Source organism: Doryrhamphus excisus, linkage group LG16 (genome assembly GCF_037039965.1).
Source record: "Doryrhamphus excisus strain RoL-2023G ecotype Guam linkage group LG16, RoL_Dexc_Guam_v1.1, whole genome shotgun sequence".
Taxonomy (NCBI): domain Eukaryota; kingdom Metazoa; phylum Chordata; class Actinopteri; order Syngnathiformes; family Syngnathidae; genus Doryrhamphus; species Doryrhamphus excisus.
In genome coordinates this window covers 13,330,946-13,354,553 of record NC_136372.1, presented here as the reverse complement: position 1 = coordinate 13,354,553, position 23,608 = coordinate 13,330,946, and the positions used below count along the sequence as shown (strand labels likewise).

At 41.7% G+C, this 23,608-nt stretch overlaps 2 protein-coding genes across 10 annotated transcripts in view; both read left to right on the top strand.

Moving 5' to 3' along the window:
• Positions 1–3,465: 3,465 nt before the first annotated feature.
• ccnf (cyclin F) lies at positions 3,466–13,237 on the top strand. Of its 2 annotated transcripts, none has more exons than XM_058049416.2 (17): positions 3,466–3,735; positions 4,344–4,495; positions 4,629–4,735; positions 4,818–4,885; positions 5,646–5,842; positions 6,501–6,554; positions 6,721–6,825; positions 7,955–8,032; positions 8,253–8,407; positions 8,602–8,766; positions 8,838–8,961; positions 9,032–9,212; positions 9,292–9,379; positions 10,009–10,108; positions 10,227–10,360; positions 10,871–11,046; positions 11,863–13,237. In XM_058049416.2, exons 1-17 carry the CDS (start codon positions 3,723–3,725, stop codon positions 12,303–12,305), a joined length of 2,340 nt encoding a protein of 779 aa, XP_057905399.2. In that variant the 5' UTR covers positions 3,466–3,722; the 3' UTR covers positions 12,306–13,237. The 2 variants fall into 2 exon arrangements, with proteins under 2 accessions (XP_057905399.2, XP_057905398.2); XM_058049415.2 differs by having other exon boundaries at positions 4,341–4,495.
• Positions 13,238–14,180: 943 nt separating this feature from the next.
• The window catches only part of abca3b (ATP-binding cassette, sub-family A (ABC1), member 3b), a 35,276-nt gene continuing 25,848 nt past the window's right edge, over positions 14,181–23,608 (top strand). For 7 of the 8 annotated variants that reach the window (XR_013630041.1, XM_078797390.1, XM_078797393.1 and 4 more), the window contains exons 1-5: positions 14,182–14,448; positions 15,262–15,342; positions 18,646–18,892; positions 23,222–23,349; positions 23,422–23,587. Coding sequence is in view for 7 of the 8 variants with exons in the window: in XM_078797390.1 (XP_078653516.1) it covers positions 15,289–15,342; positions 18,646–18,892; positions 23,222–23,349; positions 23,422–23,587 (595 nt within the window). In the remaining variant the exon portion in view is untranslated. Of the gene's footprint in view, positions 14,449–15,261; positions 15,343–18,645; positions 18,893–23,221; positions 23,350–23,421; positions 23,588–23,608 lie in introns of all 8 variants that reach the window. The other variant, XM_078797391.1, reaches the window with a different exon arrangement.

Here is a 23,608-nt window from a genome sequence, read left to right as displayed (position 1 = left end):
CACGAGGAGAACATGCAAACTCCACACAGAGATGGCCGAGGGTGGAATTCAACCCTGGTCTCCTAGCTGTGAGGTCTGCGCGCTAACCACTCAACCGCCGTGCCGCCTACTGCTTATTTTTTTCTCTGAAAAATGACATCCTTATTAACAGTAATATTTCTAGGTATCATTTCTACTGGGTTACAGTCTTCTCCAACCCACTGAGACAAAAGGGCTCACTCCGTTCATGCTGTTGTTCCACAGAACAAGCACGCCCAGGTGCTGAGGGCAACAGACTTGACATAAACATGGCAATATATTGATTATCCGCTTCATTTTCATTCATTGTGGGATTCATTTGTTCTTTGTTAGCATCCCCAGACCTAGTACCCATAAGAAGGACATATGCCAGATCTTGGGACGCCTAGTAATATTACAACTCTTGGTTTCCTTTTCAGTGTGGCCTTATCACGTGGAGCTCTTTTCTCTGGTGCAGGAAGCAAATGAACTTAAGACAACATTTGTGTTGTGCTCAGAGATGCACATCACGGACCTGACGGAGGGCGAAGTGCAAAGGAAGCAATGTATCTGTAGACTGAAAGGACTTACCCTTGAAAGTCATTGTCATCCATATTAGCGACGCCCTACTGAGAAGCGTCGGCAGGTAGCAGTTAGCACACAAACGCCAAAGTCAGTCCAGTCGATCAGACACCTTTTTTGCAGCTAAAATGTGCGTTTTGATGTTGTGTTGCTTCTGAGATTGTCATATCCTGTAAGACTATGAGAAGGTTCTTTAGCATTTGAATGTAAGTAGCAGAGTGAGACGGTGAAGTGGATGCGTTGTAGCGCTAGAAAAATCACTCTTTGTCTTGGATTCGATCCGAAACACACGCTGGGGGTTTATTCGACTTGCATGATTGAACGGTGCCGTATTGAGAAGCTTAAGTGACTCGGTGCCAGCGTGTCGCCATGATGCACTTATACACTGATGACAAGTGACCACACCTTTGTTTCCTTTTTCCCGTCTGCCTTTCAAGATGAAAAAAATATTTTGGGAAAATCTACCTCTGTGCTTGTGCTGTTACAGTAAAACTCTTGGTGTGTGCCTGCTAATATTTTTGGTGCTGTATATGCCATAACTTTATATTTGTACTGTGTATTTCTACATGGATGTACATTGAAATAAATGTTGAATGAAAATGTGGGTCTGGATTGATGTTTTTTTATGGTGCCACTAAAGACGGGTCACAGTGATGGCACAGAGGAAAGGTGTGATGATAACCATAGAAGCCACCGTGGAGACATTGGGGAAAAAATATGGGTAATTTTAATTTAATTTTGTTTTATTTAGGTCAGGGGTCTCAAACATGGGGCCCGTGGGCCAAATGTGGCCCACAGGACACTAGTTTGAGGCCCCCGCCTTGATATGAAAGTGTAATGTTAGTGCAGCCCGCGCAAGTTTGATATGGATGCTGTATGGTATCATGTACCCAGAAAAAAATATTACATTTGATTATAAAGGTTAAATAACTGTTAATAGTTATCCTCCCTATCCGTGTGGAAGTGGTAAGTTTTTGGCTATTTAAGTTTAAAGGAAATAACTTGAAGGCTGCCGTTTAGGTCGCTAGCTCTCTAGTTTGCAAGTTAGCATGTGTTTATAATATGTTGTAAATAAAAAAATATAAATGTGACTATAGTCGTGTTTTGTCATGTCTACAGGGCTCTAATAATGCTTTGTTAATTTGAAATCTGAAAAAAATAATTTGTCTACCCACCAACTATATGTGGTTTCTTAAGTTGTTATTATTTGCTGTTTTATTGTTATTATTATTATTATATTTATTTATTACTGATTGATTGATTTTCTTTATTCTTGATTTGTATATTTATTTTCCATCTTATTTTGTGCAGAAAAATAAAAATGAAGATATTTGAGAACAGTGGAATGTTTTATCAGAGCTTTTATTGTAGAAAATCGGAACCAAAGCACTGAAAAAGTTTGTATATTTTCCTGTTTTTAATAAATGCGTTTTTTTTTTTTTTTTGAAAACCAGCCTTGCCCAGACCCTAGCTCCAGTGGCCCCCAGGTAAACTGAGTTTCAGACCCCTGATTTAGGTGTATCATTGAGTCATTTCTTTTTCTCTTAACTGTTGAGAATGTGAAACTGTGACTGTTGCAGCTGAATACGGGTCTATCCACTCCATTTTCTCGTGCTTTTGTTGAACTGGTGCTGGGAAACAGCTGTGGATGTTTGCCTTTGAACAAAGCAAGTGTGAAGGTCTAAACGGGGCAGAGTGCACATGTGGTGGAAGCTGTCGTTCGCTCTGCAAGGCTCAGCACGAATGACAGGAAACAAGATGGAAACTCATCTCATCCGCCGAGCCATCTCCAGGACCTTTCCGGGACTGAGTTGGCAGTCAGCGATATTAAGTGTCACACAAGCTGGGGAGATTACGCCATCACATTTTGAGGTTTCTTTCACTGGAGCAGCCAAGTGCTTGAGTGCCGAAGTGTCCATTAGTATCACTACATAAAGTACTTGATGAAGAGCAGCAAACCGCGTTTGATGGAAGACTTTCCTGCTGTTGGGTTTCAGATGTTGTCAAGTCATGACTTGCCATTTCAGCTTCATTACAACTATCTTGTCTCTAAATCCAATTCGAGTGCCTCCATTTTTTTCTGCTTTGGCTCGGTGTGTTGATTGATTTCTTTTCCCGGAGCCATTACTGGCCACTTTTGGGTTTTTTATGGTGTGAGATGGGGTGGAGTTTCTATGGAAACGGTAGCTGCATCCTCCCACTCAGCATGTCCCGGTCCTTTGTCCCGCCTCAGGTTATTGAGCTTGATGACAATTTGATCACACGGCACCCCAAACAGCCTGCAAAACGTGCTACATGAAGCACTGACATGACACATAATATGACCTCATTCAAGTGTCTGAATGGACTTAGTTAGCAGGTGAAAGGCAGATCAATAACAATTACGACTACTGTAGAGATGCTCGGATGCTCAAAATTGGTTATCAGCTTATCTATCAAAATTTATATTTGATATGTTTTTGTCCTATCTATTGTATTTTACTCACAGTATTTCATCAAAATAACCTTTTAAGGCTCATTTTCAATTTCCTGTTCGTTTTTTTCTGTTTGGCTCTGTGCCTGTCTCTTTAAACGCGGTACCTTTAAATTGCATTTTTTTTACAACTACGTATCCCACAATCCATAGTACCAGCTGACTGGTGGGCGTGCTTTATATTTAGGTCAACCAATAAAAGTCGTCAGTTAGCGAGCGCGGACTTCAAATTGCAGTTACGATGTCCAATCCAAACACTGGATTTCATAGTTTATAAACTCTGTCCAATAGGATTCGTTTTTTTCTGTGTTAGCCAATCACATGACGGAATAGACGTACATAGGCGGGTCTAAGATGGACGAATCAACTTAAACTCAGCGTTTAAACACTCAGGGCGGGCGGGTCTTGTGGGAGCTTCGGGGGTGCGGCTAAGAAGTAAGGACTCGTGCTTGAATTTGAATTCGGCCGACAATTTCAAACATTAGTGTCGCTTCAACCAGGAACATTGGTTGTTAAAAAAAGTTATTTACCATAGATTACCCTAGATTCTGTTCTGTTCGTGTGTACGTCTGCCTATTCGACACTAACCTTAAATCGCCGCTGCAGTGCTTGTAAGGTTAGCTAGTGTCATCGCTGTGGGAAGAGCTACTGTACATTGAGTACACTTGCAATGAAAGCCGGTGGTAAGTTCTTTTTTGTTTACCATTTAAATGATAGAAACTGGCCTTAAATATTGTTATAAGTACACGAGTAATTCGGCTTATATGAGCTTTTCATACACGACTGCAATGTGACAGAGGTTAGCACTGTTATCGCGTTAGCTCATTAGCCAACAAACTTCTAGCTAGTCACGAAAGGTAGCTAAAAGTTTTAAAAGGCGTCTGCAATTGACTTATGGCGTGTGTGTCGCTTCTAAAACTCCGCCACAAGTGTGAAAAGTGCCTTAAACCCTGTCGTAATTAGACGTTAAGGCCACCTAAACCACAGGAGGGAAATTTGGGCGCTCAATCGAGTTGACTGGATGGTAGTAGATCATCCTTAGCTAACCACAATTCCTCTTTACCATAAAATCTGTTATTTTCTTGCTTTAAACTCTTAGCATTGTAGTACAAATGAGGGATTTTGGGGGGATTATTGACATTGTGGACCCTAACATGCTAACTTAGAAAGGGGTGCAAATATTTCACTGGAATGTGACCTTTTGCACCAAGATGGGGAATCTTGGGGTGTTGACTTGCTTTGCTGTCTTAACTTGATGCCATTTTTTTTGTTTTTGTCTGTCTGCCAGCAGTCCACTGCCATTGCTCAAAATGCTATTCCATCCCCGTTCGAAAGAGGGTCCGCTTGCGCACGCCGAATGTCACCTTGCTGAGCCTACCCGAAGAGGTCCTCCTATGTGTCCTCCAGTGTCTCTCCGCTGATGACTTACTGTCTGTCAGAGCTGTGAGTCATCCTCATGTGACACACACACACACACACACACATATACATACACACACACACACACGCACATGCTTCCATGAAACATGTTTCAACATCTTCCGCTTGACCGTGTTGTCTTGTGTTGCTCTTCCAGGTTCATTCCCAGCTACGTGATGTCGTTGACAACCACCCCAGTGTTTGGGCCAGGGTCAGCTTCAGAGACACTTGGCCCTCACCTGACAATTTATGGTTATTTGAAAGGTAAAACAAAAGCTCAAGAATGATTAAAATGTCATGTTTTTTATTTTTACCTGACCAAATATACTGTTTTTTTGTGTCACAGAGCTGCAGAAAAAGGGAATTTTGAAGCAGCTGTGAAGTTAGGGATCGCTTATTTGTACAATGAAGGACGTAAGTAGAAGCACATAATCCTTGTCCTATTGTAACATTACTACCACAAATATTACAATTAATTAATCTTAGTATTCTTAATATCACCCTTTTATTGGCATATTTTCTTATCCCATATTTAGTTTTTCCCAAAATGGCAACTTTATTTTGTTTTTCCTGATATTACATTTTTTACATGTTTTTGTTCTTTAATAATTCAACTTTATGCATTTAAAATATTATTTTCCCCTCCTCATATTATGAGATTGTTTAAAAATTGTGAGGTTTTTTAGAATACTTAAAAAAATTTTTTGTAAAAGTACCTGTTTTTTATTTTTCAACTAATACAACTTTTTGTTGTAAAATTTCAATTTCATATTATAATTAATGTTAATATTGAGACTTTATTCCCATGAGTTTTTCCCCAACCTAATTTTCAAAAAATTACAACCTTTTGTTTTCATATTGCAACTTTTTAAAAAAAGAGTATTTTTTCCTATGTCGCTAAAATGACATTATTTTTTCCTTATAATATTATCTAAAATTGTGACTTTTTTTCATTGGAATACTACGTTTTGGTGTAATAAATTGAAGCAGTGCATATTGATGATAATAAGACTGCCACTAGCACATAATGGGCTTTTTTTTGGAGGCCAAACTAGTTGAGACTGAGTCAAGAGCGCCTCCGCTGGCCGCAGCCAAGCAGTGCACCCTATTTTTACCTCACATTGCGATTCCACACAATATTGCCGCTTCACGGCTTGTCTTTCCTGCACGGCAGCGCTGCTGAGCGATGAGGGCCGGGCGGACCTGTGCGGAAGGAAAGCCTCACACTTCTTCAGCCTGGCCGAGGGCCTACGCTCTCCCGCCGCTGAGCCCTTCACCTGGCTGTTCATCCGCCCACCGTGGTCGCCCACCGGGAGCTGCTGCAAGGCGGTGGTGTTTGACCGCCTCAAGACCAAGTGCGACGACAACGTGGTACGACTACTTACTTTTCGCTGGGAGGTTTCAGCTTCAACTTTATTGCAGACGAATTCATGACACTGACAAACATATTATACCACATTTTAAAAAAGATTTCAGCTCTATGTAACTAAAATGACATAATTTTCCGTCATAATATGTTAAAAATGTGTACTTTAATCTTTATTCCTATTTCTGTTTTGCACCCCCAAATTTCCTATAATTTCAACTTTCATAACTCTCATAATTATGACTTTATTCTACTTTTTCTACCAAATTATTTTTCCAAAATTACAACTTTGTTTTGTTTGTTATAATACTATGACTTTTTTTTTTTACTTTTTCTTTAACATTTCAATTTAAAATAACATTATTTTTCATCATATTACAAGGTTATCATAAAATATTTATCTACATTAGATTCCAACTTTTATTTCTCTTATTTTGACGTTATTCTGGTTGAATAATTGTTCTATTTTGTGGTTGCCGTGGGGCCGCCAATGGCACCCGGGCCACACTTTGCACACCCCTGTCGAATGCTTAGTGTCATATGGCGGGCCTAACAATATTAATTCACAAATGTAGAAAATTTACATCACAGGCTGTAAATAAGTTAACCCAGCAACCTTGTTTACAATAAATTTTAAAATTAATTTTAAATTTGTTTTCCCAGGAGAAGAGGGGCCCCCTGTTGCACTGCTTGGCAAGAGTCTTGCAGCTCTTTGAGGTGAGTCTCGGTGCGGGTGTGGTCGGCACAGTTTCTATTGGTGTCCATTTCTAAAAAGGCTCGGCGTGACAAAGCATTCCTTATCAAAACTCTCGTTTTATCAATTTCACTGTGAAATTCTATGTTGTCGTTTGACTATTTTTTGTTTTGTTATTTTCTCCCCCAGGAGGGCGATGTGCGCCGCGAAGCCATATCCATGTTGGAAGAGTCTTCACGGGCGGGCTGTTTGCAGAGCTCCTATCTTTTATGGGAGCACAACCGTAAAGCCGCTGTGAGTTTCACAACAATCACCCACTTAACTTGTAATTAGCGTTTCAGCTTCTCCTCCTATGCGTAAAAAAACGTCATTAATGTAACGTGGAAGCGCTTTTGAGGAAATTTGGCATGGAGAGACGGAGACGTGAGGAAGAAAATTAGCCATCAGACTGAAAAGTTGGCAATAGCTGGACACAAATGCCTCCATTTAGCTCATAGTTTGTTTTTTTTAACATGGATGTTTGTGGCTAAATATTCCAATTAGCGTATAATATGGTGGCGTTATAAGTACGCCACTTAAGTCTAGCTCTGCTCTTTTTGTCACAAAACATCCTGGTTAGCATCCTGTAGGCTTGCTAATACATGGAAACAGGCAGTGGAAGTCATCTCCGTCGTTCATCAATAATGTCAATAGCAGTTGGCGCTCTAGTTCTTCATGACAGTAACGCAAAACACCTTTTTATAGTTGTACAGTTGTAGTATCGTCGTGTGTTTATATACACATAAATGATCAATGGAAGGGGAAAAAGTAACATTTAAGCTCACTTTTAACTTCACAGAAGACCTGATTGCTGCCAAAGATGCGGCAGTGAGATCAACACGGACACCACCTTCTTATTTTGCTGTGACTGACTTCTTGAATTCAGTTGCGTTTCTCACCTTCTTTATCACAAGTCTGCCGCTTGCAACTTTCTTTGCATCCGTGATCTATAAGAAAAGGATACACTTGAGGTGACGAACACGAAAATAAGTCATAGCAAAACAGGAAGGTGGTGTCTGTGTTGATCTCGTCGCCTCAGTGTCTTTGCCAACAACCACATCTTCAGTGAAGGTAAAAAGTAAGCTCCCGTTCATTCATCATTTATGAGTTTAGAATTATTTTCTGGATGGAAAACTATAAAAACTTGTATTGTGTTCACATATTTGGCTTTCTGAAAAGAATTCATTGCGTTAGATGAATGATTTCTTTGGAGTGAAAGTCTGACCTTGTGGAGTGGATTATTCATGATGCCAACCGTGGTTCTACTGTGTGTGTATTTGTACAAAGGAAAGCTTTAAAGGTCTTTCTGTAGTGCATGGCATCAGAGCTCCAGAGAAGATGTACTTGTGCATCTGAAAAAATGAATTTTTATGGTGGCTTTCAGATGTCGGATCCAGGCAGGTACCTCCAGTGTGTTCGAACCCTCAGGGACTACGCCGGGAGAGGATGCTGGGAGGCGCAGGTGTGTGTGCTAATCAAGACCATGTGCACTTCTCTTAGCTTGGCTAATATGCAGCTCACATTATGTAAACAGAGCGTTGCTTTTTGAAAGAAGTGTGTTCATGTCACATAAAGACCGGATGATGGGCAACATTGCAAAAAAGAGCACTTTCCGTTGAATGGCGGTATTGCTCAAAGATGTCCGCATGCCGCTGCTAACTGTTCTGCCTCTGTACGTGCAGCTCTCCTTGGCCAGAGTGTGCAGTAGCGGCAATCCGCTGGGCCTGGAGGCCAAGGCTTGCTCTGACTTGGTGGCCCAGCTTTTCAACTCCCCCCAGCAGGCGGCACAGGACGGCAATCACAGCATCCTCAAGCGAGGCATCAAGGACACCATGAGGTAACCAGCATCCTTTTCCATAGAACAGAAGCAAGGCATGGTTTAATATTACTACTGCAGCAATAAGTACATTGATGATAGTATTATTATCAATAATAACAGACATAATATCAGGCGCACCTACTCGAGGTGCGAGTTGTTTGCTACTTTGGCACTGGCTGCACGATCTTCACGATGCCCATCTCGGCCTGCAGGTACATCTTGGTGGACTGGCTGGTGGAGGTGACCACCATGAAGGACTTCTCCAGCCTGATGCTACACGTGACAGTGGGATGCGTGGACCGCTACTTGGCTCTGCGTTCCGTTCCCAAGGTTCGCCTTCAGCTGTTGGGGATCGCTTGCATGGTGGTTTGCACACGGTAGGTACCAGAAGTGTTGCGTTGCAGTCGTGTCACAGCTGAAATAAACCTTGATGTTCTTTTCTTCGCAGCTACATCAGTAAGGACATCCTGACCATAAGGGAAGCCGTGTGGCTCACAGACAACACCTACAAGTATGAAGACCTGGTCCGAATGATGGGAGAGGTGGTGTCGGTGCTGCAAGGGAAGATCCGGGTGAGTTGCATGAATGGTTTTATGGCCCGTGCAGTTCGGTCTTTATAATCCATGATGTCCTACGTCACAGAGTCCCACGCTGCTTGATTACGGCGAGGTGCTGCTGTCTCTTCTGCCGCTGGAGCGGCGGACCACTCACCTCTTCAGCTACATCTGCGAGCTGTCCCTGCTCCACTCGGCCCTCATCACGCCGCCTCCCGCCAAGCTGGCCTGCGCCGTGCTGCTGCTGACGAGAGTGCTGCATCACTACGGTAACCACACCAACTCCAATTTATCGCTATACCTTGACGTCACCTTGTTGTTCACGCCGGCTCTTTCCCTCCGCCGCAGCTCCCGTCTGGCCCAGCCAGCTCGTGGACTACACTGGCTTCTCCAAGCAGGACCTCACCCAGCTGGCTGTGATGCTTTACGTCAAATGGTAAACCTCTATCCATCCACAACGCTTGGAAAGGAATACATCTAGTGGCTGTCCCAACATTGTCCAGCGAGGGCCATGTAGTGAAAAATGAAAGGATGCAACTTTTATATTTTCTTTAGATGTGATCAAAAGTTATCTTTCTTTCATTCATTTTCTATCGCTTATCCTCACGAGGGCCGCGGGGGTGCTAGAGCCTATGCCAGCTGTCTTCAGGCGAAAGGCGGGGTACACCCTGGACTGGTGGCCAGCCAATCACAGGGCACATATAGACAAACAACCATTCACACTCACATTCATACCTATGGACAATTTGGAGTTGCCAATTAACCTAGCATGTTTTTGGAATGTGGGAGGAAACTGCAGTAGTTATTATCTTGTAGTTATTTTTTCCTAACATAACTTTAACCAAATTTTCTAAAGGAAAAAAAAAAACTTTTGTTTTGTTTCTCATAATATTACAAAAATAACATGTTTTTTTTTTTTCTCATGAGATTACAACTTTCATATTTACTTTATTTATTTATAGTATTACTGCGGGACCACACTTTGGACACCCCTGCAAAACATGATTGATGAGTAAATGTGTCCCAAAGATGCAAGTTTTCTGTTTTTGATCGTATTTTCCTCAGTTTCAGTCAGGAGGCTCCCAAAGACTACAGACTGGTGTCTCTTACTGGCGTAAAGCAGCGGTTCGAGGACGATATCTACCAGCACATCAGCAGGGAGAAGGTGTGCACTCTTCTAATACAAGTCTCCGTTTCAAATATTTGTATGAATATATACATATATCTGTATGAATATCAATGCAGTACAGTCTGTGTTCATGCTGTTGCTTTCCAAACTCAAGGTGATGGATTATAGAGAGCTGTGTCAGATTCTTGAGATCCCCGAGGTGGAGCCTCAGGTGGACCCTCCCAGTCCCGTTGGCCAAGCAGCAGACATCCACGCCTTCCTCGCTTCCCCATCCAGGACCAGTAAAAGGTAACACACATACATTGTGCATCACAACAGGTTAGCGTTTTATTAATTTATGATTATAAAATTAGAATAGATTTCAATAAAAATGGAATATAATTGAAATTTACCAGGTACTCTGTAGATATAGATATTTTAGTGATGTATTATCGTCGTCATCATATGCAAAAGATGTGCTCCCTCACACATATTCTTTCTTACTTAACTCCTGCAAGAATTATATTTCAGATTTGGATGATTTCAGTTTTCATATACTCTTCACAGCCTCCAGGAGGGGGAGTAAGGGCATGGCTTCGGAGGGCTGGGATGGGGTTTTAGCAAAGCATAAAATGTATACATTAGCATATGTTTGTAGCTATGTCGACTGTACAGATTGAGTGGGAAATCAACACTGCTTCTAAAGACGACCTCCTTGCTTTGCACATTCAGTCTCCTTCCATTCATAACAGACGGCAACCATTTAGCCCAGAAGGTGTTTTTGTTCTGTCTGTCTGACTCCCCCTCTCCTCTCTTAAGGAGGCGCAATGACGGCACACACGCCGACAGAGGCAGCCGTGTGACCACGCCCACTGCAGAGCTCTCCAATCAGGAAGAAACGCTCCTGGACGACATCCTGGACTGGAGTCTGGACACTTCCTCATCCGGCTACGAGGGCGACCAAGAGGAGAGTGTGGGCGAGAAAGATGGCGATTGTGAGTAATGATGGCGGGGCAAAAATATCAGCTTCTTGAAATAATATTGCTTTTCATTTCATTTTCACTGAAGTAGAAATATCAAACAATATGTTTTATGGATTTTAACCATTTTAAAAGCCAGTAGGTTTACAAACTTTGAATGGAAAATATAAACAGCATTGAAAAAACAATGGAATGCTGCTGCATGCTTTGGGTGGGCATAAATAGCCCCATCTGGTGGACAAATATCAACATTAAAATAGAAGGCCGGTCCTAATTTAATTTAATTTTTATTATTACTTTTTTTTTTAAGTTGTCATATGTAGTCTACACTGGTCACTAGGTGTCAGTAATGTTACATTGATGACACAATAGCACCTGCAGGACGTACTGCACAGAACAGGAAGTTTAACAAAAAACACCACCACCGCCAACAACAAGGAAGTCTTGCATGTGCTAGTCTATATTATGTCTTATTTACTTTTTATTATGCATACTATAATGGGTCTTATTTACTTTTTATTATGCATACTATAATGGGTAATAGGACTGTAAATGTCACTATAGGGGTGTTATCTCATGTCTGGAGGTCTCTCATAATGTTAAAAAGCCTTTTTAGAGGGTTAAACAGATTTTCTATGCTCTAACTACAAAAATATTTATATGCTCAGTGTGGGATCAAAAATTATTTGGTCGTGTCAAACTAATTCTTATGTTTTAGAAATAAATATCCCCCTGGTGAATTTCACCAATATTCATCCAGCACAGCCACCTCTTATTGTTTTGACTCAAGACGGTCGCCGCCGTGTTGATGAGATCTTCCTCTGTTGGCAGTTTCGGTGATATCCATCCAGCTGGACCCCGTCAGCGAGGTAGACAGCGGACGAGAACACTGCCGCGCCCTGTCCAGCGACGAAGACAGCTTCAGCGAGGTGGATGTGGGGGAACACAAGCAAGACCCGGAGGCCTTTTGCTACACTTCGGGCTACTCGTCAGTGCAGAGTGTCAGTCCGTCGTCCACGTGCTCCTCGTCCTCGCTTGTCCCGTGCTCTCTCAAGACTTTTACCGCTTCCTCCGCCTCTGCTCATTCCCAGCCGGGTTTCCGCCTTTTGGTGCCCATGCAGAGGCCTCGCGGCCACTCCAGCAAGCCAGTCAAGAGGAAGAACTCTGCTGCGCATAGTGGCGGCGAGGCAGGAGAAGAGGAAGAAGAAGAAGAGGAGGTAGAGGGAGGGGAAGATGAGCAGTATTCAGCCAAAGTTGGTTTTCGGATTCTATAGACACTTGACCACTTCCTCAGTTATTATCCTACAGCAGCACTTTTTCCCCCTCATCCTCTGTAAAGTGGGCCGTTTGTGCTCATGATGTGAGGTTAAAGATAAGGGAAATGATGTGAAAGGTTCTGTAGAATGGCATTAAGTACACAAACAATCCTAATGTGGACCACATCCTACCTAACCCAGGCCTAAATCTTGCTAGCGGTTCACTAGCAGCTCGTATTGCCGTTTACACCACTCAGTGCTACAAAAATAAGTCAAATGGTGCAACTCAGGATGTCCAGCAGGAAACCTTGGAAAATAGATGCTTTTTTTTTATGCACTGTCCGTACAAGCTTGCCTTGTATTTGCTGGATGGCAGCTGAGCACTGAACTTGTATGCCAAAGGTACTGCGGTGTTACCATTACTAGTTTTCTGTCCGCTTATTGATTTCTCATCCAAACCAAATGCCACGTATTTATTTTTCATAAAAACAACTCTGGTATCACCACCAGGGTGAAGTGGAAGATATAAGCATTTGGTGTGTTGTTTTGTATGTATGACCTGACACTGCCTCCATGTCAGAAAAGTTCACACAGCAAAAGGGAACAAATGATGTGCTTTTGCGTTTTTTTTTATGCCTTACATGAGCACATCAGGGCAACACTACTGCAGATGAATGAAAAATCACATGAAAGCAGTTCACCTGCTTTGCTGTGTTCATGTACATGCATAGTACTTTTATGTATGGTAATGTACATAGTACTGTTATATCGAACAAACATGCCACTACTTGAAATTTTTTAATTTACCATTTCACATTAGGGTGTATGTTTTTTTTTTACAGTCTGAATTTCCTCTTGACCCACTTGTGATGTCACAGAGTCCTGTCCAAAGCCTTTTTCAAATAAAATCCTAAATAACCATATACTTTTTAAACTCAATGCAAAGTGATAAGTGTGCGTGCCCAATGTAAAAATTAAATCACTCACTCCTCTATATATATATGTGTGTGTATATATATTTGCTCAGTCTCACATTTTGATTCATTTTCTTTGCCTTTAAGATAAAAATTAAATGTTTTTTGCAATACTAAACAAAATTGTAACTCTAAAATTAAAACTTAAATCAAAATATGAATATAAATATTAAATATAAATGCTTAAGGTAAGTATTATACTTATGTAATTAAATGTAAATTACATGTAATTTAATCTACATTTAATTATTTACTTTAGATTTTTATATTTAAATTAAATTTAGTATTTATACAAGACGACTGACATTATGCGCATGCGCGCTTCCTTTGATCGTTTTGGTGTCACGTGGTTTTGTCTGTATGTTGCCAGCGCCACTGAATGGTGTACCTTATTTACAAATACAATGAAAGAGACAACATACACATCCAAAGAAATATAATTTCACTCAATCTTCATGACCTTGGAACTTCTTCCGCAACCTAAATGTTCAGAAAAATGACTATTTTACTTTCTTTCTCATGACTCTTGAATATTTACCTTTTGTTACTATTGATGACCTTATTTTTTCCTCAACTTAATACGATGTTATTCAAGGAAAATTACTTTTTCTCGCAAGATTACACTAAACATTTGAACACTATCATACTAAAATAACATAATTTTAAGTATGTAATTCTATGCGACTATTTTCTCTTAATAGTTTGACTTTATTCTCTTAATAGATTTACTACACAGAGTGAAATATTGCAGGAATATCTATCTTCATTTTTAATAACCTTTATGATTATGTTTTACTGCTAAAAAAATTAACAAATGCAGTATAATTGTTTTAAATGGAAAACATTTTGCGCGATATTCGAATATGTGGAGTCACGTGACCGGACTGGAGCCCCAGCCGGGTCACGTGATGTGTTTTGTTGACTATTCGGTGTCATTTTCTCAGATGAATTGGTGAGCTCTCACTCGCTGGTGTGCCGTCATTGCCTCGCTTAGCAGGCGGCCGGCAGCTGGAGGGCGAAACCCGGACCCGATGTTGTGGATGTTTACGTAGCTTCACCCATGCTAACCGGACCTCCATCGTGTCGGAAGAAGACCGCAGTGATGCTTTTATTATCACATTAAGTCGATGACGACGAGCTGCTAACGTTACGAGGAATAAAGGGACCCCAGCTCGCCAGGTTTTGTGGTAAGTACACATTATGATCTTCTAACACACAGCCGAATTAATGTAGGCTTTGTGTTTAAAGGAAAAAGAAAGCATGTTAGTAGATTTAAAAGCGTTGACCCTCAGCTCCATCGTTAACATTCACCACCAGGAAGCCCGAAGATGTGACAAGCAGGTTGATTGTCCAATCAGAAAGGCGTCAATGCGCTATGGACCAATCAGAGAAGACAAAAGCAGGGTCAGTCTCAATAAGGAAACGACTTAGGGTTTTTTGTTGAGAATTTTAATCTAAAAATGATTCGCAAAATAATATCAGTGTCTTTACACACACACACACATACAAAGAATGGGGTTGTGTTAAAACCAATATCTTGGCTGTTTTATGTAATTAAATCTGATTAAAGTAAAATAAATATTTTGTTTGTGGTTTGGTTTTCATTTTGCTTAGGTTGCTCTTATGTTTTTTCTTAAAACTCATATTGTTGTGTTGCATTACCTCACTCTCACTTCTCCCTTTTGTATTCTTCTGTTTTTGTGTAATGGAAAGCGAGATCTTGACTGACACCTGCAGAAACTGACAAAGACTTGATGAATCCAGCTATTACTGTGTACTGTATTATGAATGTATGATTCTTATATGTTGACGTGAGAATTACATGAGAATGCTTTGTGATTGACTGGTGACCCGTTTGGAGTGTAGCCCGCCTTTTGGCCACAAAGTCAGCTGGCTTCAGCTCACCCGTGACCCAAATAAGCAGAAGCGGTATAGGCGATAGATGGATGTATGATTAAACTTTCAACTAAAATATGACTATTTTTTTTCTTTTCCTCTAGACGCAGGAAGCCAGTATTTGTCTCAAAATGGCTGTCGTGCGACAGTTTGGACTCCTGGTGTGGAAAAATTATCTTCACCAGGTAAGTTGGGGAACACACAGTGCACGGATATGTGCTGTGTGAGCTTGTGTAAGCCAAGAACTGGTTCAGTCCAGTTGTTTATTATACATTATATTATTCATATTATTATTATTATATAATATTTTGAAGACAGGCTGCACGGTGGACAAGTGGTTAGCATGCAGGCCTCACAGCTAGGAGACCAGAGTTCAATTCCACCCTCGGCCATCTTTGTGTGGAGTTTGTATGTTTTTTCCGGGGACTCCAAAAACATGCTAGGTTAATTGGCGACTCCAAATTGTCCATAGGTATGAATGTGAGTGTGAATGGTTGTTTGTCTATATGTGCCCTGTGATTGGCTGGCCACCAGTCCAGGGTCCAGCTCCAGCAGCTCCCACAACCCTTGTGAGGATAAGCAGTAGAAAAGGAATGAATAAATATTGAAGACCCCTCAAGGGGCCGGGCTAGCTTGATGCTACATTTCATTAATGGCAAGTTGCAGCTTGTTGCGCTCAACATCAGAAATAAATCAGCAGTCAACATTGGATTAGGTCGACTAAGGCCGCACGACTTAAAGAAGCATAAGAAAATTCACAGCAATAGCAATAATGGATTATAAAATTATCAAATGGTACTTCTATTGGAGATATTTCCACTCTTTCCTGCACTCCACAAGCTACTGGCTCACATGTTAAGAATGTTTCATGTGTCAAATGTGTACAGTATATCTGTACCGAGTTAATAAATCACCCTGCACACTGCTGCCCACAAGCACGGACTGTTGGCACAGTTCTGGCATTGTAAGGCTCTTGAACGCGTTCCCCAATATCAGTTAAAAAGGTTACACAACACAGCAAATATTCTGATATGCTCCGTGTGTGTTTTTGCGGGGCTGCTGTTGTTCCATCCGAGCTTTATCGACTCCCTGCGGCTTGCGCTCGAGGCCGCCTGGAGACCGGAGGAGAAGCAAAAACAATGCAGCTCTCTCCCTCGTCTTGAGCTGCACCACCGGAGATGATGATGGCTTTGCACGTTAAAACGTCTCATTTGCATCACCAAAGTCACATATTATATCACGCTGTCCTTTTTGACTCGCATGGAAGCACTTGACGAGGATCTGGTCTTTCCGGGTCGTCTTGTTCTACTAGCTTGTATTTAGATGTTCTATTGTATTCTAGTGTTTCATGCTAGAACCTGCCAGCAAAGACTAACTACCAAATTTCAGGTAAAAGTGACATATAGCGATAAATCTGGGTCCTTCAGCACCACTTATTGTAGGACTCTATCACAGTTATTCAAAAATATATAAATGAAGGAATTATATATTTAAAAAAATGCATATTCACACCAATTTTATGTATTTGTTGCAGAAATTAAGCATATTAAATGTTACAAAAAGGAACTCTCCCAATGCTAACGTGTGAGTCTGTATTATGTCTTATTTTTTCTTTTTGTGTCTACTATATTGGGTGTTAGGAGTGTAAAGGTGACTATAGGGGTGTTATTTCATGCCGAAAGAGCTCTAATAGTGTTGAAAATTGTATTTCCAAGGTTGGTAAACAGGTTTTTCTGTGCTATGAAAATGGAACCGATGAACTGCCATAAAAATGATTATTGTGCTTGGTTTTAGTAAAAATCACTGGAGAGTATTTTCATAGATTGAGAAGTTCATATAAATGATTAAGAACGCTTATTCTGTATGCATATGTGTTTTTTTTATGATTCATCAAAATGGTAAAGTTTTCCAAAACTAAGCCAGTTTAAATGTGGCCAAAGAGTTGATTCAATTTGCTGTTTGCACAAAAAACAGCACTGATTTGAAAAGTGATCACATGACCAAATGACCCAACACAAAATCCATTGTGTATTCTAATGACTCATCACAAGAATCTAATTATGTGTGTTTTAAATTGCCAGCCTCTTACTGTCGATTGGCATCATTTACAAAAGAAGCGCCTGTAAAAAAAAAACATATTTATTTGAAAATGTTTATTATGACATATTTCTCGTCATCTATAAAGCACTTCCTCTTCAGTGAGCATTGAGACTATTTCCACTCACCGCAGCTGCAGTAAGTTGAAATGCATTTGCAAACTGCTTTTCTAGCCTCCAAGAAGAAAAAGTACTTCCTATTTTGCTATGTCAGGACAAAATAATGTATGCCCATTTGGAAATCAATGGAAGCAGCTCTTCTACTCTTAAACCGCTGCACACAAAAGGGGGAAAATCGTTTGGCCTGTGCTATTATTTTTACAACAAACACCACAAAAGGGATTCACTTGAAATTTTTCACTCAACTCTAAAAACACTTGCTGGAACTTGAGCAGTTAGCCAAACCACCACCAAATTCCGCACGTTTCCTTAGGGGGCTGACAAGCACATGCGTGTAAAATTTGAGCAAGATTGGTTGAAAAACATGGCCACAAATGTCAGAAAAGTTTATTTAATAGTCATTAAAAAATAGGTCACTGTTTCACTGCAATGTTTTGGAACTTCCTACTTTCCACTGGCCTCAAAGGCAGCATTCGACTTCCTGTCAATATGTAAACCTCATGGCCAATAACTCCCATGACCAATAACCAGTAACCCCATGACCAATAACGCCCGTGACCAGTAACCCCATGACCAATAACCCCCATCACCAGTAAACCCCATGACCAGTAACCCCCGTTACCAATTACCCCATGACCAATAACCCCTGTGACCAGTAACCCCATGACCAATAACCCCTGTGACCAGTAACCCCCATGACCAGTAACCCCATCACCAATTACCCCATGACCAGTAACCCCCGTTACCAATTACCCCATGACCAATAACCCCCATCACCAGTAATCCCATGACCAATAGCCCCATGAACAATTACCCTCAAACCAATTAACCCCATGACCAATAACACCCATGACCAATAACCCTCATCACAAGTAACCCCATGACCAATAACACCCATCACCAGTAACCCCGTGACCAATAACACCCATCACCAGTAACCCCATAACCACTAACCCCAGGACCAATAACCCCATGAACAATAACACCCATCACCAGTAACCCCATGACCAATAACCCCATGAACAATAACCCTCTGGCCAATTACCCCATGACCAATAACACCCAACACCAGTAACACCATGACCAATAACACCCATCACCAGTAACCCCATGACCAATAACACCCATCACCAGTAACCCCATGACCAATAACACCCATCACCAGTAACCCCATGACCAATAACACCCATCACCAGTAACCCCATGACCAATACCCATAACCAATAAACCCCATGACCAATGACCCCATTACAATTCATGTCTTTTCTCCAGAAACGTCAGATCCTGGTAACCCTGGTGGAGATCCTCCTCCCTCTGTTGTTCTCTGGCATCCTCATCGTGCTGCGTCAGAAGGTACCGTTTAAGGACTACCCCAATGCCACCATCTATGAGAGCTACTCGGTGGACATGCTGCCCAGAAGCTTCCTGAGACGCTTACACTTGGCCTACGTACCGGCTAACTCCAGCGTGGTGCGGCAGGTGGCGGAAGACGTGCGAATCAATCTGGCCTTGGCCGCAGGTGGGTAAGAGGTGGGACCGCCCCAGGTACAACCACCTGGTTTTTCAGGTCTGTTTTTGGTGTTTGCACACTAGCGCCAAATATTCCATGTCATTCAAACACAACATGGACCAAAGTTATGTGACATGTACCCTCTTACCATGGCCAATCTCTGTTGGCACGTGTCGTTCTGACTGATGTAACTCTGCATTAGCTCTGTATGCTAAAGTATTATAGTCTAAAGTTGCCACTTTGCTGCATTATTCCATTTATTTTCTGCCCTCAGTCTCCTTTTGGACAAAATTTGGGTTCTTACCGTAGCTAATCTCTGTTGGCATTGTTCTGACGGAAGCAGCTCTGCCTTAGCTCTGCATGCTGAAGTATTATAGTCCAAAGTTCCCACTTTGCTGCATTACTCCATTTTCTTTCTGCCCTCAGTCTCCTTTTGGACCAAATTTGGGTTCTTACTGTGACCAATCTGTGTTGGCATATGTTGTTCTGACGGATGCAGCTCTGCCTTAGCTCTGTATGCTGAACTATTATAGTCCAAAGTTCCCACTTTGCTGCATTATTCCATTTTCTTTCTGCCCTCAGTCTCCTTTTGGACAAAATCTGGGTTCTTACCGTAGCCAATCTCTGTTGGCATGTGTTTTGACGGTTGTAGCTCTGCCTTAGCTCTGTATGCTGAAGTATTATAGTCCAAAGTTCCCACTTTGCTGCATTACTCCATTTTCTTTCTGCCCTCAGTCTCCTTTTGGATCAAATTTGGGTTCTTACTGTGACCAATCTGTGTTGGCATGTGTTGTTCTGACGGATGCAGCTCTGCCTTAGCTCTGTATGCTGAACTATTATAGTCCAAAGTTCCCACTTTGCTGCATTATTCCATTTTCTTTCTGCCCTCAGTCTCCTTTTGGACAAAATCTGGGTTCTTACCGTAGCCAATCTCTGTTGGCATGTGTTTTGACGGTTGTAGCTCTGCCTTAGCTCTGTATGCTGAAGTATTATAGTCCAAAGTTCCCACTTTGCTGCATTACTCCATTTTCTTTCTGCCCTCAGTCTCCTTTTGGACCAAATTTGGGTTCTTACTGTGACCAATCTGTGTTGGCATATGTTGTTCTGACGGATGCAGCTCTGCCTTAGCTCTGTATGCTGAACTATTATAGTCCAAAGTTGCCACTTTGCTGCATTACTCCAGTTTCCTTCTGCCCTCAATCTCCTTATGGACAAAATTTGGGTTCTTAGCAGACAATGTTTATTAGTGTCTCCTATAGACTGATGTAACTGTGCCTTACCTTTATGAGCTGCAGTATTATAGCCCATCATCTCCACTTTGCTGCATTGCTCTGTGTTTTTTCTGCCTGCCCTCAGTCTCCTTTTGGAAAAAAATTGGGTTCTTTCCATACAATGTTTGTTAGTGTGTCTTGTTCAGACTGATGTAACCGTGCCTTGTCTTTGTGAGCTGCAGTATTGTAGCCCATCGGCTCCACTTTGCTGCATTGCTCTGTTTTTTCTGCCTGCCCTCAGTCTCTTTTTGGACCAAATTTGGGTTCTTACCATGACCAATCTCTGCTGGCATTGTTGTTCTGACGGATGCAGCTCTGCCTTAGCCATGTATGCCGAATTATTATAGTCCAAAGTTGCCACTTTGCTGCGTTACTCCATTTTCCTTCTGCCCTCAGTCTCCTTTTGGACAAAATTTGGGTTCTTAGCAGACAATGTTTATTAGTGTCTCCTATAGACTGATGTAACTGTGCCTTACCTTTATGAGCTGCAGTATTATAGCCCATCATCTCTACTTTGCTGCATTGCTCTGTGTTTTTTATACCTGTCCTCAGTCTCCTTTTGGAAAAAAATTGGGTTCTTTCCATACAATGTTTGTTAGTGTGTCTTGTTCAGACTGATGTAACCGTGCCTTGTCTTTGTGAGCTGCAGTATTGTAGCCCATCGGCTCCACTTTGCTGCATTGCTCTGTTTTTTCTGCCTGCCCTCAGTCTCTTTTTGGACCAAATTTGGGTTCTTACCGTGACCAATCTCTGCTGGCATTGTTGTTCTGACGGATGCAGCTCTGCCTTAGCCCTGTATGCCGAATTATTATAGTCCAAAGTTGCCACTTTGCTGCATTACTCAATTTTCCTTCTGCCCTCAGTCTCCTTTTGGACAAAATTTGGGTTCTTAGCATACAATGTTTATTAATGTGCCTTGTTCAGACTGATGTTACTTTGCCTTACCTTTGTGAGCTGCAGTATTGTAGCCCATCATTTCCACTTTGCTGCATTTCTCTGTTTTTTTCTGAAGCCCTCAGTCTCCTTTTGGACAAAATTTGGGTTCTTAGCATACTATGTTTGTTCGTGTGTCTTGTTCAGACTGATGTAACTGTGCCTTGTCTTTGTGAGCTGCAGTATTGTAGCCCATTGTCTCCACTTTGCTGCATTGCTCTGTTTTTTTCTGAAGCCCTCAGTCTCCTTTTGGACAAAATTTGGGTTCTTACCGTGGTCCGTGTTTGTTAGCACGTTGCACGCTGACTGATGAAGCCTTGCCTTAGATTTTTTACACTGCAGTATTATACTCCTTGGCTGCAGCAGTCCAGTGTCCCACTGCCCTCAGTCTCCTGTGACATAAAATGTGTGTCTTTCTTGTGGCCAACATGCCAACCCACACCCCTGATTATCCTCCATTGGTGTTTGTTAGCATTCTTGTTCCAATTGATGTGCTCATTTCTTAATGATGAGTATAAAAGTAAAGCATTCAGTGTTGATTTTGCAGGATACATGCTGTGGGTGCATAGAGGTTATTGATGTGATTTTTATAGGTGTAAAGGAGGTAATAAATGTACAGTAATGTGTAATACAGTAATGCCAATTTCCCAGAGGGAATCCCAAAGGGATTAATAAAGTATTCTGTCTGCCTGTAATCCACATTTTATGGGCTGTGTAATTCCAGCTCCTATACTTAATGAGGTGTTAGCAGCAACATTTTACAATATCAACCACATTCTTGCCTTCACTGGGCATGAACTGAAATTTACACACCCAATCTATAGAGAGAGGGCAAGCCTCCGCCTCGACTCCATTCCTATTCATGGTCGAGCCGGGAATACCGGTTCCTCTGGAAACGAGGTCTGGAGAGCAAACGGGCCACGCCCTGCCCTCGTTTTACCCAGGAGTTGATTTGGGAAAAGGCAGGAAGAAGCTCAAGCAGCTTTCATGTGTTGGTCGGTTTCGTTCTTTACTGTATCTAACTCACGCATGCACGTCGACACCTAATTAGATGCAACGTGAAGATGTTGTTCGTGCTGCAGACACGCCACAAGATCTTACTCATGCATTATTAAGTTAGCCTCGTCTTTTGCAAGGGCCGGTAGTTCTAGGAAGGGTTCCTTGCAATTAAAAACATACTCTGGTGATATTTCAAATGTCACAGTGTTATTGAAATAACAGATTAAACAAGAAAGAACTAAAAGTCATGGTTTTGTAACCTCTTTCTGTTTTCGTGTGTGTGTGAAATTGTGCAATCTGCTACATTGCGTCATCTCAAATGTGATTTAGTTGGAAGTACTTGCTCAGGCTTGCCCTTCTAAACTGCTGAGAGATGTTGTTCTCCAGCATGTACTGTACTGTATATGTATATGTGTATATATATATATATATATATATACAGTCTTGAATGTATTCATATTGTTTGAATATTGACTAATAATGTCATGTTTGCCCACAGTAAGGAATTAACATTTTACATAAAATTTATGATAGGTTATGAAGGTTAGAACCTAAGCAGCTGCCTGTACTTGCTGTCTTCCTCCAAGCATGCCCACTGTGTGTTTACTCAGTGGGACTGACCCACATTTAGCCCCCCCCCGAGTCTTGTTTGTAGAGCCGGGAATACCTGTGTGTGTGTGTGATAAGTGCAATGAAAGGAAGGCGCTGTTAAAAGGTAGCTATTATGCTCATTTTTTGACCCTTTGTATTGAGTTGTGGTCTCCTATAGAGCAGCTACACACAATAACCCACACAGAAAAGATCTTCCAGAATCTGCACCTATTCCAGGTGTATTTTCTTTGATTTGTGCTACCTGCCAAAACGGTCTGTTTTAATTTATTGTAGCTATGAACCATATGGAAGTCCCTCTGTGATGTCACAAAGGAACATTTTTACCACGCCTTTTGAAACTGAGCGTTTTTAGCCATCTCAAAGTTCTTTCAGGGTTCACTTCCAAATGCGCAAACCTCATTATGTGAAACTTTGGCATCGTTTAACATAAGAATACAATATTGTAACGACATTTATAGGTCAGGATAGTAGGTCAAGCAAAATAGGAAATGTGGAGTTGATGGCTGTTGTGTGTCTCTGCCAGTGCACGGCTTTGAGACGGAGAGGCACTTTGAGGACTACGTGAGAACGGATCCTCTTTCAGGAAAGCTTCTGGCGGCCGTGGTGTTTGAGAAGCCTTGTTGTCACAATGACGAGCCGCTGCCCCTTCAGGTACAAACTCCCTTCAACACTTATTTTTCAACGCTTTTTTCCTAACGCTTTCTTTTCTCTCTGACGCCACAGGTCAGCTACCACCTGCGCTTCACCTTCACCCCTCGCAACGCCCCCCCCAAAGAGAAGTCGGAGCTGGACCCCAATAGTGACTTGGACTGGCACACGCTCAGCCTCTTTCCTCTTTTTCTCCTCCCGGGCCCTCGAGAACAATATGACAAGGAGGGGGGCACGCCTGGTAAGTCTCGCTCCTTTCCTT

Bases quoted from the DNA above. Each gene is read 5' to 3' on its own strand.
- ccnf (XM_058049415.2), top strand. The intron at 5,843-6,500 runs GTACGACTACTT...TTGTTTTCCCAG, and splicing joins CCAAGTGCGACGACAACGTG to GAGAAGAGGGGCCCCCTGTT. The intron at 6,826-7,954 runs GTGAGTTTCACA...GGTGGCTTTCAG, and splicing joins AGCACAACCGTAAAGCCGCT to ATGTCGGATCCAGGCAGGTA.